The sequence below is a fragment of the Nerophis lumbriciformis genome, linkage group LG29, assembly GCF_033978685.3.
Source record: "Nerophis lumbriciformis linkage group LG29, RoL_Nlum_v2.1, whole genome shotgun sequence".
In the NCBI taxonomy this organism is placed as follows: domain Eukaryota; kingdom Metazoa; phylum Chordata; class Actinopteri; order Syngnathiformes; family Syngnathidae; genus Nerophis; species Nerophis lumbriciformis.
The window spans coordinates 14,784,206-14,797,396 of NC_084576.2; the positions used below are offsets into that span (position 1 = coordinate 14,784,206).

At 39.7% G+C, this 13,191-nt stretch overlaps 1 protein-coding gene across 1 annotated transcript; it reads left to right on the plus strand.

Moving 5' to 3' along the window:
- Positions 1–1,754: 1,754 nt before the first annotated feature.
- Positions 1,755–2,978, plus strand: rxfp3.3b (relaxin family peptide receptor 3.3b). Its single transcript, XM_061924278.2, has one exon. The coding sequence runs from the start codon at positions 1,755–1,757 to the stop codon at positions 2,976–2,978; it is 1,224 nt and encodes a 407-aa protein (XP_061780262.1).
- The last annotated feature ends 10,213 nt before the right edge of the window (positions 2,979–13,191 follow it).

A 13,191-nucleotide genomic window follows, 5' to 3' on the forward strand; every position in this document is an offset into this window, starting at 1 on the left:
GGGCTTTTAGAGAGTGCAGTGCACAACTGCGCACACAACAAGGAGATGAAGCAGAATGCATCATCAGAGAGGGTGTTCAGCATGGTTAGAAAAATAGTGACAGAGAATAGAACAAGGATGGACAATTCAACCCTTAACTCAACAATGAGTAGATGAGTGTTATGTGTGTGTATATGTGTAAATAAATGAACACTGAAATTCAAGTATTTCTCTTATTTATATATATATATATATATATATATATATATATATATATATATATATATTATATACATATATATATATATATATATATATACACATATATATATATATATATATATATATATATATATATATATATATATATATATATATATATATATATATATATATATGAAATACTTGACTTGGTGAATTCTAGCTGTAAATAATCGGAGGTCTTAAGGTTGGCAAGTATGCATTTATCATATCATAATATCAGTATGATAACGTTTTTATGAAAGTGAATAACTCCCTTCTTTTTCCTGTTACTCTAATGTGCAACCTAAATCAACAATGATTAGTGCTGCACGTATGAATATAAGTAAAAAAAAAAAAAAAAAAAAAGGAGAAAAAAAACCTCCAAAAGTATCTATGCCTCACCTGGTGTTTAGTTCACCGCACGTCACTGATACTGAATTATCTATTTCTATATCTATATTATGTTATGTTGGTAGCACTTTAGTATGGGGAACATATTCGCTATTAATTGGTTGCTTATTAACATGCAAATTAGTAACATATTGGCTCTTAATTAGTCATTATTAAGTGCTTATTAATGCCTTATTCTGCATGGCCTTATTATACAACCAGTAAGCCATTCACTAAGAGTCTTCCCTCAATAACCTCAGAATTATTGCTTATTTATTAGTAACCCTAACCCTAACCCTATATGTTCCCCTAGTGTCCAAATAACTCTCAATTAAGTATTTGTTACTTAGATCAGTGGTTCTCAACCTTTTTTCAGGGATGTACCCCTTGTGAACATTTTTTTTAATTCAAGTACCCCCTAATCAGAGCAAAGCATTTTTGGTTGGAAAAAAAGATATAAAAAAGTAAAATACAGCACTATGTCATCACTTTCTGATTCATTAAATTGTATAACAGTGCAAAATATTGCTCATTTGTTGTGGTCTTTCTTGAACTGTTTGGAAAAAAAGATATAAAAATAACTACAAAATTTTTGAAAAATAAAAAAGTGATTCAATTATAAATAAAGATTTCTACACATCAACTTAAAGTGCCCTCTTTGGGGATTGTAATAGAGATCCATCTGGATTCATGAACTTAATTCTAAACATTTCTTCACAAAAAAAGAAATCTTTAACATCAATATTTATGGAACATGTCCACAAAAAAATCTACCTATCAACACTGAATATTGCATTGTTTTATTTCTTTTCACAGTTCTTTTTGACAGACATTTTTTTAAAATCTCAGTACCCCTTGGCATACCTTCAAGTACCCCCAGGGTCAGTGGTGAGAACCACTGACTTAGAATATGTTCCCCATACTAAAGTGTTACCGTTATTTGATGTCAACTTATAGTTGTTTGTGGTTCGTCCCCTGTCGTCCACGCGCTTTTCCGTCGTGCACGCGCAGCGGTATAAAGTGCCTGGCGGTGGCGGAGAGAGCGCAGAGCACTTTGCGGCGCGCGCACGATGTGACGTGAACGTCGTCCTGGAAATGACCGGAAACAACTTCGCGCACGACTCGGTTCGGCCGCGGAGCGCATGGCGGAGCTGTGGAGCGTCAACGCGAGCGCGCCTTGGAACGACTCCGAGGCGGGCGAGGAGCGCGTGAGCGGCGCGGACTTGCCCGCGGACGGCTCTCCCGCGCTGCGCGTGCTCGTCTCGGTGGTGTACTCGCTGGTGTGCGCGGCGGGCCTGGCGGGCAACGTGCTGGTGCTCCTGCTCGTCAGGGTGCGCGACAGAGGCGGCGGAGGGAAGCGGCGCGCCACCATCAACCTGTTCATCGTCAACCTGGCCGTGACCGACCTTCAGTTCGTGCTGACGCTGCCTTTCTGGGCGGCGGACACCCTGCTGGACTTCAGCTGGCCTTTCGGCCACGCCATGTGTAAGGTGGTGCTCAGCGTGACCGTCATGAACATGTACGCCAGCGTCTTCTTCCTCACCGCCATGAGCGTGACGCGGTACTGCTCCGTGGCATCCGCGCTGCCGGAGCCCGCCGCCGGGCAGGGGCGTTGGTGCGCCGCACTCTGGGCGGTGGGCGCGCTGTGGGCGGCGGCCACCTTGGCCACCGCGCCTACCGCCATCTTCTCCACGGTGAGGCAGGTGGCGGGGGAGCGTCTGTGCCTGCTGGACTTCCCGGAAGGAGAGGCGTGGCTCGCTCTCTACCACCTGCAGAAGATCCTGGTGGCCTTTGTGCTCCCTGCCCTGGTCGTGTGCGCCTGCTACCTTCTGCTCCTGCGCCTGCTGCGGGCGCGCACTTGGAGTGGCAAGCAGGTGAGGCGGCGGGCGCGCGTCACTCGCTCCGTGACGCTGGTGGTCGTGTCCTTCTTCGTGTGCTGGATGCCCAACCACGCCATCACGCTGTGGGGGGTTCTGGTCAAGTTCAACGTGCTCCACTGGGACCGGGCCTACTACCTGGCGCACACCTACGTGCACCCGCTCAGCGTGTGCCTGGCGCACACCAACAGCTGCCTCAACCCGGTTCTCTACTGCCTCATGCGTCCGGAGTTCCGCACCAAGCTCAAGGACATGTTCTGGAAGATGGCGTCCCCTGCTGCACCCCGATCCGCCGCCACCGCGCGCGCACAGCCCGGTGACGTCGCCATTCCGCTTAACAACGTGGACACGGAGAACTGCCGTCTGTCCGTCCTGACGGATCACTGTGACCCGGTCCTGACGCTGGAGCCGCACGCCATGAGTGACGGCGGCGCAGATGTGGATGTTTTGATGAGGAACACTGAAATGTTTGGACAGGAAGCAACTTAAAGTTAAAGTGCCACTGATAGTCGCACGCACACTAGGTGTGGTGAAATTAACCTCTGCATTTGACCCTTCCTTTTGTTCCACCTCTTGGGAGGTGAGGGGAGCAGTGAGCAGCAACGGTGGCCACGCTCTGGAATCATTTTGGTGATTCAACCTGTTCAGTGGCCTTGTGGTTAGAGTGTCCGCCCGGCGATCGGTAGGTCGTGAGTTCATACCAAAGACTATAAAAGTTAAAGTTAAAGTACCAATGATTGTTACACACACACTAGGTGTGGTGAAATTAACCTCTGCATTTGACCCTTCCCTTTGTTCCACCCCTTGGGAGGTGAGGGGAGCAGTGAGCAGCAACGGTGGCCGCGCTCTGGAATCATTTTGGTGATTCAACCTGCTCAGTGGCCTTGTGGTTAGAGTGTCCGCCCGGCGATCGGTAGGTCGTGAGTTCATACCAAAGACTATAAAAGTTAAAGTTAAAGTAGTGAAGTTAAGTTAAGTGAATTATATTTATATAGCACTTTTCTCTAGTGCCTCAAAGTGCTTTACATAGTGAAACCCAATATCTAAGTTACATTTAAACCAGTGTGGGTGGCACTGGGAGCAGGTGGGTAAAGTGTCTTGCCCACAACAGCAGTGACTAGGATGGCGGAAGCGGGGATCGAACCTGCAACCCTCAAGTTGCGGGCACGGCCGCTCTACCAACCGAGCTATACCGACCCTTCCCTTTGTTCCACCCCTTGGGAGGTGAGGGGAGCAGTGGGCAGCAGCGGTGGGCAGCAGCGGTGGCCGCGCCCGGGAATCATTTTGGTGATTCAACCTGCTCAGTGGGCTTGTGGTTAGAGTGTCCGCCCGGCGATCGGTAGGTCGTGAGTTCATACCAAAGACTATAAAAGTTAAAGTTAAAGTACCAATGATTGTCACACACACACTAGGTGTGGTGAAATTTGTCCTCTGCATTTGACCCTTCCCTTTGTTCCACCCCTTGGGAGGTGAGGGGAGCAGTGGGCAGCAGCAGTGGCCGCGCCCGGGAATCATTTTGGTGATTTAACCCCCAATCCCAACCCTTGATGCTGAGTGCCAAGCAGGGAGGTATTGGGTCCCATTTTTATAGTCTTTGGTATGACTCGGCCGGGGTTTGAACTCACAACCTACCGATCTCAGGGCGGACACTCTAGTGGTTCTTAACCTTGTTGGAGGTACCGAACCCCACCAGTTTCATATGCGCATTCACCGAACCCTTCTTTAGTGAAAAATAAAATGTTAAATTTTTTTCAAATTTAAGACAAAGTTATATGTTTTTGGTAACACTTTAGTATGGGGGACATATTCTAAGTCACAAAGACTTAATTTAGAGTTATTTGGACACTAGGGGAACATATTCTAAGTAATAAAGACTTAATTTAGAGTTCTTTGGTTAGGGTTAGAGGGTTAGGGCCAGGGTTAGAGGGTTAGGGTTATAATAAGGCCATGCCGAATAAGGCATTAATAAGTACTTAATAATGACTAGTTAAGAGCCAATATGTTACTAATTTGCATGTTAATAAGCAACTAATAATGGTGAATATGTTCCCCATACTAAAGTGTTACCATGTTTTTTTACTGGTGCATAAAATGAACCATGCATGAACATCACCTTGTTCAAAGAACAAAACCAACACAGTGCATAAACTCACAACAAATTACACACCTGCAAACCAGTCAGCTGTTGCCGTATCCGTAATACGCCGATAGGGAGAAGTTTGTATTTACACGATGAGTCGGGTGTGTTTTGACCTCCGCCGAACCCCTGAGGTCGACTCACCGAACCCCTAGGGTTCGATCGAACCCAGGTTAAGAACCACTGCTCTAACCACTAGGCCACTGAGTAGGTTGGGAGCCATTGCCTCCCTGCTTGGCACTCAGCGTCAAGGGTTGGAATTGGGGGTTAAATCACCAAAAATTATTCCCGGGCGCGGCCACCGCTGCTGCTCACTGCTCCCCTCACCTCCCAGGGGGGTGGAACAAGGGGATGGGTCAAATGCAGAGGTTAATTTCACCACACCTAGTGTGTGTGTGACAATAATTGGTATTTTAACTTAACCCCCAATTCCAACCAAGCTAACGACGTCACACCTGAACTCACATGGGGCCTTCCAGACAACATGGACATGTTTTATTGAGGATTGGAGGCAGAATTGATGCTCACAAACTCGCTGAGATGTGAAGTAGAAATGCGGTGTCACAAGTTAATGGCGGCGGAAGATGTAAAGTGTATTTATTGGTTAGAATTGACCACAAGCTGTCCTCTCATTATGTGTGAACTTATTAAAAAAGGAGGCTGCTAATAAAAAAACTCATTTCATTCTTCAGAATGTGTTGTGCACGTCTTACTTCAACTTGTGTTGGATGATGTCGCTCACCTTGTTTGGTGGCGTGATGAGTTCAAGAACTATGATGTTAGCTATTAAGTCAGCATGTCCGGAAGGAAGAAAATGAAGAAAGAGATAGACAATCAACAAACAAATAGTTTTACAGATCAAAATGTAGCATATTAATGAGGAACAGGACTTTTTTGGACATTCTGAAATTCTTCACCGTTATAAAATCTGACGCCAGTGACGAGATATAGGCAAATTTGGCTTCAACAGCTGACTTAAATCTCTCGACCACTGGACGCGCTCATATAGATCAATTTCACCAATTTTACTTATTTCTATAAAGTAGTCTCGGTACAGTCCTTAAATTTTTTCCTTTTGTACGATCTATTTCTATCCAGTTTGTTGCTCTCTCTAACATAACTGAGCGGTAACAAACAAATAGGTTTACAGACCAAAATGTTGCATGTTTATGGGGAACAGGACTTTTTTTTTTTACGAATTTTGCCAATCATTCACACTCTTTATGTGCTTATAGGAGCAAAATAAAAAATCCTTACTGAGAAACACCCAAATGTTTTTTTGTTTTTGTTTTTTATGAATCCTAAATCGTAAATAAACGTTAGCAAAAGTCGCCTGTATTCTGCCTATAAAGCACTCTAAAACACATCCAAACACCTCCATCATGCACATTCTTAATAACATGTCATACTTACTTATACTTCGAGGCAGCACGGTGACACAGGGATTAGTGCCTGTGCCTCACAATACGAAGGTCGTGTATTCGATCCCCCGTCTTGGGGTCTTTCTGTGTGGAGTTTGCATGTTCTCCCCGTGACTGCGTGGGTTCCCTCCGGGTACTCCGGCTTCCTCCCACCTCCAAAGACATGTACCTGGGGATAGGATGATTGGCAACACTAAATTGGCCCTAGTGTGTGAATGTTAATGTTGTCTGTCTAGCTGTGTTGGCCCTGCGATGAAGTGGTGACTTGTCCAGGGTGTAACCCGCCTTCTGCCTGAGTGCAACTGGGATAAGCTCCAGCACCCCGAGAGGGACAAGCGGTAGAAAATGGATGGATGTACGTACTTTGCTCATTTTAAGCATACGGCGACGCAATAATTTCACAGTCGCATTACAACGTTCGCTATTTCCTAAAACAACTATACCACTAACCATGGCAGACTTCATGAGAGACAACAACTACTCTGGAACAAATGATGATCCAAAATCTTATATTTTTGAGCCTGAATATAAGGAAGATGATCTACAAGTTGTGGAAACTGTGTGCTAAACCGATTCATCAAAAAACACTATTGCTAAGTGCTAAACAAGAAATACAAACTACAAACATAATGAAACAATCACTTACTGTACAATGTCTGCTCTCACTGGGATGTCGACTGATGGGAAGTTTATATCTTCTTATTTATGTGAAGAATACCGTATTTTTCGGACAATAAGTCGCAGTTTTTTTCATAGTTTGGCCGGGGGTGCGACTTATACTCAGGAGCGACTTATGTGTGAAATTATTAACACATTACCGTAAAATATCAAATAATATTATTTAGCTCATTCACGTAAGAGACTAGACGTATAAGATTTCATGGGATTTAGCGATTAGGAGTGACAGATTGTTTGGTAAACGTATAGCATGTTCTATATGTTATAGTTATTTGGATGACTCTTACCATAATATGTTACGTTAACATACCAGGCACGTTCTCAGTTGGTTATTTATGCCTCATATAACGTACACTTATTCAGCCTGTTGTTCACTATTCTTTATTTATTTTAAATTGCCTTTCAAATGTCTATTCTTGGTGTTGGGTTTTATCAAATCAATTTCCCCAAAAAATGCGACTTATACTTCAGTGCGACTTATATATGTTTTTTTCCTTCTTTATTATGCATTTTTGGCAGGTGAGACTTATACTCCGGTGCGACTTATACTCCGAAAAATACGGTAATCATTATCCTCACGTGTCTTTCTTGTGATCTCCGCGTCTAAATTGAATGTCAAAGTTGACCAACTTCTCTGTTTATGGCCATAACTTTCTACTATAAAAGTTCGAGGCATAATTTATAATCTACAGTTAACTTTTACCAACTCAGAGGCGATGCCTTTAATATTCAGGTCACAACATGTATATGGAATTTTGTTGGCGGTTTTTGAATGTTTTTGAGAAGGCTTTTTGACTCCCATTAGCTTCATTTGTTAGCCTCCTTGTACTTGCCATATATTACAAATTAGAATGCATTAAAAAAAATAAAGGCGTGTGTGTGCTTGTCTTACATATGAATTGTAAAAGATATTCAAAATTAAAACAAAAAAAGTAAGGTTCCTTTTTAACATTATAAAGTTTACATTACAGTTGATCTTTTATCTCTCTGCTGGGTTTATTTTTTTAAATTTGGAAAGAGAAAAATAAAAATGTTCTATCCTTTCGGAGTCATCTTTGGTTCCTCTGTGGAGTAGTAGAAGCAATACCGCCACTTTCTGTAATGGTATTGTACTTATTATCAACCATTAGCATGTATTAAATTGTAAATATCCATGTTGATGCATTGTTGCAGTCTTTTTGTTGTTATCTTTTGTTTGGACTGTATATTTTTCTTTTACTAGCAAGATATTAAATTATTACATGTTCAACCCGCGAGAGAAGTCATATCATATTCAAGTAAAAAGGTAACACCGTGGTATGGAGTCAAAAATCTATTTGTTTCAGACATGCTTAACAATTCACATTAAGGAACATTGCATGGTAACACCAACCCAGCAGGCACAAGACATTGATACAACGTTGATTATACGTACATGTCCTTTAAAACTGACATTGAAACAACGTTGCAAAATAGTTGCATTCGGAAACTGAGACAACGTTGATGTCACGTTGAATCCATGTTGTTGGTTGGGAAATGACCACATTTAATTGGTCAAATCAACGTCACAACCTGACATTGAATAAACGTCGTCAAAGAGTATTTTGTTTCAACGTAGCATTTGTGTTGTAGAATATTGGTTGGGAAATGACCAAAATTCAATGGTCAAATTGACGTCACAATTGATTAAACGTCGTCACAAAGCATGTTGTTTCAATGTTACGTTTGAGTTGCTCAACATCAGGACCTAATTCAACAAGTTCTCAACGTTGTTTTAATGTCTTGTGCCTGCTGGAAACACAATGTCCGAAACAACATGATTGTTTTGGTCCCATCTCATGGCCACTACTATTTTAGTATTGATATTTTGGGTTTATTTAGCCATTTTTATGTCTAAAAATGTGATGTGGTGAAGTCACAATATTTGAAGCGCGATGTGGCAAGGGACAACTGTTCTGGTCTATATTTTTCCATAATATTATACATATTTTTTTAATATTTTGGTTGAAGTGGTATAGGCTCCAGCACCTCCGTTACCCCGAGAGGGACAAGCGGTAGAAAATTAATGGATGGATGGATGGGTTGAAGTTCTTTATCTCTTGTTTATTATGTCATAGTCAGCTCCACATCATACATGTAGTACAAAATATACTTACATACCTCCAGTGAACAGTCTTGTGCTCAATGGCAATATTATTATTTCACAAAAAAGAAAAGAAAATTGAATTAAGAAAATTAAATTAAATTAAAAATAAACATATCTCAAAAGGGTAACGGGAAGAAGTAAAAACTTTTTGAATCCCCCCCCTTTTTTACACAGTTACTTTAACTGATATCCAGTTTCCTCTGGCTTACAATTATCAATATATCATAAGTAAGTCATATAAGTCATTCATACTCATATTCAAAATAAGCCTAGACCTCACTATACCGAACCAAAATTTTAGATTTGTACAATTTCTTAAAATGCTCAATGTTTGAACAGTGTTTAAGTTCATCACTCAAACTGTTCCATATTTTCACCCCACAGACTGAGACATAAAAACTTTTCCTTGTGCTAAGTGCTGAAGTGTGTTTATATTTTGCCGTTCCTCTGAGGTTATATCCCACATCCCTGAGGTCCGAGAGCCAGCTCCAGCTCGTGGTGCCCAAGACGAGACTTAAAACCAGGGGAGACAGGGCCTTCTCTGTGGTCGGCCCTAAGCTCTGGAACACTCTACCCCTCCATGTTCGAACTGCTCCCACAGTGGAGTGTTTTAAGTCTCGTCTTAAGACCCAACTTTTATTCTCTGGCTTTTAACACCACGTGAGTTGTGTGGTCCTCTGTGTTTTAAAATGTTGATTTCTATTTATTGTTTTAATTGGTTTTACCCTTTAAAATCGTTTTTAGTCATATTTATTTTTATATTGTTTTTATATTGGTTTTACATTTATTTATTTATTTTGTTTTTGGTTTTTCTTCAGTCATTGGTGGAGCTAAGTATAATATTTTAATATTGTTTCTATTGTGCAGCACTTTGGAAACATTTTTGTTGTTTAAATGTGCTATACAAATAAAGTGGATTGGATTGATGGGATTTCTATGAATAAACTTTGAATATTTGCAGGCAATTGATAACTTCTTGCTTTAAATATGATAAGCCCTGTCCAATATTCTACTAAATCAGGAAATTTTAACAGTTTTGACCTTAAAAATAAGCTATTTGTATGCTTATTTTTATAAGTGGTGATGCCTACCAAAATAAAAGCGATACAGTAGCAATAGTATCGGTACCATGAATTGATTAACGTGGACCTCGACTTAAACTGTCACGACTTGGTCCTTGGATTTTGTTTTTCCAGAAGGCAACGGAAAGTTGGCTCGGGCGAGATGGGAATGTGAGTACATATTTTATTTAATATATCAAAAAAGAACAAACAAAAAGCGCGCACAATGGCGGAGGTACAAAACTAGGCTATTGAAAACAAAACTTGCACATAGGCAGAAACTGTGAACAATGAAACAAAAACACTAACTGTGGCATTAATAAACAAAAACTTACTTAGCATGGACTATGAAGTGCGCAGAGGTAAACAGAGTGTGACAGGGGTATGAATCTGGATGTCGCCAGAAAGACAAACGGAAAAACAATGAACTTAAATACTACAGACATGATTAGTGAAAACAGGTGCGTGACTCAAAACGTGAAACAGATGCGTGACGTGACAGGTGAAAACTAATGGTTGCTATGGTGACAAAACAAACAAAAGTGCACAAAAAGTCCAAAAACAAAACCGAACATGACTAAAACAAAACATGATCAAACAGATATGACATAAACAAGTTGAAAAACTAATTCGGGTGTTACCATTTAATGGTCAATTGTACGGAATATGCACTGTACTGTGCAATCTACTAATAAAAGTTTCAATCAATCAATCAATCAATCAAGTAATGGGTAACAAAAAAAATGGTTGTTGACTAAACAGCAGTAAAAGTCACTGTAATGACAAAGAAGATTGGTCTTTGCAAATATAAGATAATGATTTTGTGTAGAAATATGGGGAAATAACTACAAAAGTACACTTAATTAATTAACGGTGTTACAAAAAAGATCAGTTAGAATAATACATAATGTTGGATATAGAGAACATACAAACCCTATATTTATTGAATCAAAGATACTGAAATTCCACGACATAGTGAATTTGCAAACAGCTAAAATTATGCACAAAGCAAACTATAACCTGCTACCCAAGAATACACAACAATTCTTCTCAAAAAAAAGAGGTGAAATATAATCTTAGAGAAAAATGTAACTTAGAACATTTGTATGCACGTACAACACTTAAGACCTTCAGTATATCTGTATGTGGAATTAAATGATGGAATGGATTAAGCAAAGCAATCAAACAATGTACTTATATGATCCACTTCAAGAAACTCTTCAAACTTAAAGTGTTTACAAAGTACAAAGAAGAACCATGATAAACATTCTGAATTTATTTCATCCATCCATTCATTCATTCTCAAAATAATCTTACTCATCTCATCATATGAAATGTAACTTACTTCACCGAGTATTATTTATTTATTTTTATTGTGATTACTTATGCAGTTTATTGTGAATAAATTGAGAACAGGAAGTGAACAAAAGTTTTAGCAACTGTTATGTAAAAAAAAGGGGTAGGATTAAATAAGCTCTGCTTCTTCCTACTCCTTTTCGAACATGTTGAAAAGATAAACTGGAAATTGTGATGTATCATGTTGTATGCTTGCATGTTCGAAATAAACTCAAACTCAAACTCAATGACCTTAAACGCCATGTTTATATGTCTACTACTTCAACTCCAGTTTGGTGGTTTTAAAGCAGTGGTTTTTAACCTGGGTTCGATCGAACCCTAGAGGTTCGGCGGAGGTCAAAACAAACCCGACTCATCGTGTAAATGCAAACTTCTCCCTATCGGCGTATTACGGATACGGCAACAGCTGACTGATTTGCAGGTGTGTAATTTGTTGTGAGTTTATGCACTGTGTTGGTTTTGTTGTTTGAACAACGTGATGTTCATGCATGGTTCATTTTATGCACCAGTAAAAAAAACATGGTAACACTTTAGTATGGGGAACATATTCAATATTAATTAGTTGCTTATTAACATGCAAATTAGTAACATATTGGCTCTTAACTAGTCATTATTAAGTACTTATTAATGCCTTATTATAACCCTAACCCTCTCACCCTGACCCTATCCCTAACCAAATAACTCTAAATTAAGTCTTTATTACTTAAAATATATTCCCCTAGTGTCCAAATAACTCTAAATTAAGTCTTTGTTACTTAGAATATGTCCCCCATACTAAAGTGTTACCAAAAACATATAACTTTGTCTTGAATTTGAAAAACTTTTTTTTTTTTTCACTAAAGAAGGGTTCAGTGAATGCGCATATGAAACTGGTGGGGTTTGGTACCTCCAACAAGGTTAAGAAACACTGTTTTAAAGCAAGAATACATGTTTAAAAAGGTTTATTAAACTAGACCGGAAGTCACCCACCGGAAGTGTACGTGTTAAACATGGATCTGATATTCCAGTCGGAGGTGTTTTTACGGCGGACTTTACTTCTGGCAACCCGATAGTTAGCGAGAGGTTACAGTGGCTGTGCTTTTTTGTTCATGTTTTACTCGCTCTTTATTTTTGTTTTATTTACAAAGGAAAAGTTACGATGAGATTAAAGTGAAGTCTAATATTGTTGTGCAGCACTTTGTTAAACTTTTTGTTGTTAAAATGTGCTATACAAATAAAGTGGATTGGATTGATTGGATTTCTTGGAATAGACTTTGAATATTTGCAGGCAATTGATATCTTCTTGCTTTAAACATGATAAGCCCTGTCAAATATTCTACTGAATCGCGAGATTTTAACAGTTTTGAGCTTAAAAATAAGCTATTTGTGTGCTTATTTTTATAAGTGGTGATGCCTACCAAAATAAAAGCGATACAGTAGCAATAGTATCGGTACCACGAATTGATTAACGTGGACCCGACTTAAACAAGTTGAAAAACTTATTCGGGTGTTACCATTTAGTGGTCAATTGTACGGAATATGTACTGTACTGTGCAATCTACTAATAAAAGTTTCAATCAATCAATCAATCAATCAATCAATGGTTGTTGACTAAACAGCAGTAAAAGTCACTGTAATGACAAACAAAGAAGATTGGTCTTTGCAAATATAAGATTGATACTTAGAATATGTCCCCCATACTAAAGTGTTACCAAAAACATATAACTTTGTCTTGAATTTGATAAACCTTTTTTTTTTCACTAAAGAAGGGTTCGGTGAATGCGCATATGAAACTGGTGGGGTTTGGTACCTCAAACAAGGTTAAGAAACACTGTTTTAAAGCAAAAATACATGTTTAAGAAGGTTTATTAAACTAGACCGGAAGTCACTTACCGGAAGTGTACGTGTTAAACATGGATCTGATATTACAGTCGGAGGTGTTTTT

What these genes read in the sequence shown, in the direction of transcription:
- rxfp3.3b (XM_061924278.2), top strand. Translation starts at nt 1,755, where the DNA reads ATGGCGGAGCTGTGGAGCGTCAACGCGAGCGCGCCTTGGAACGACTCC.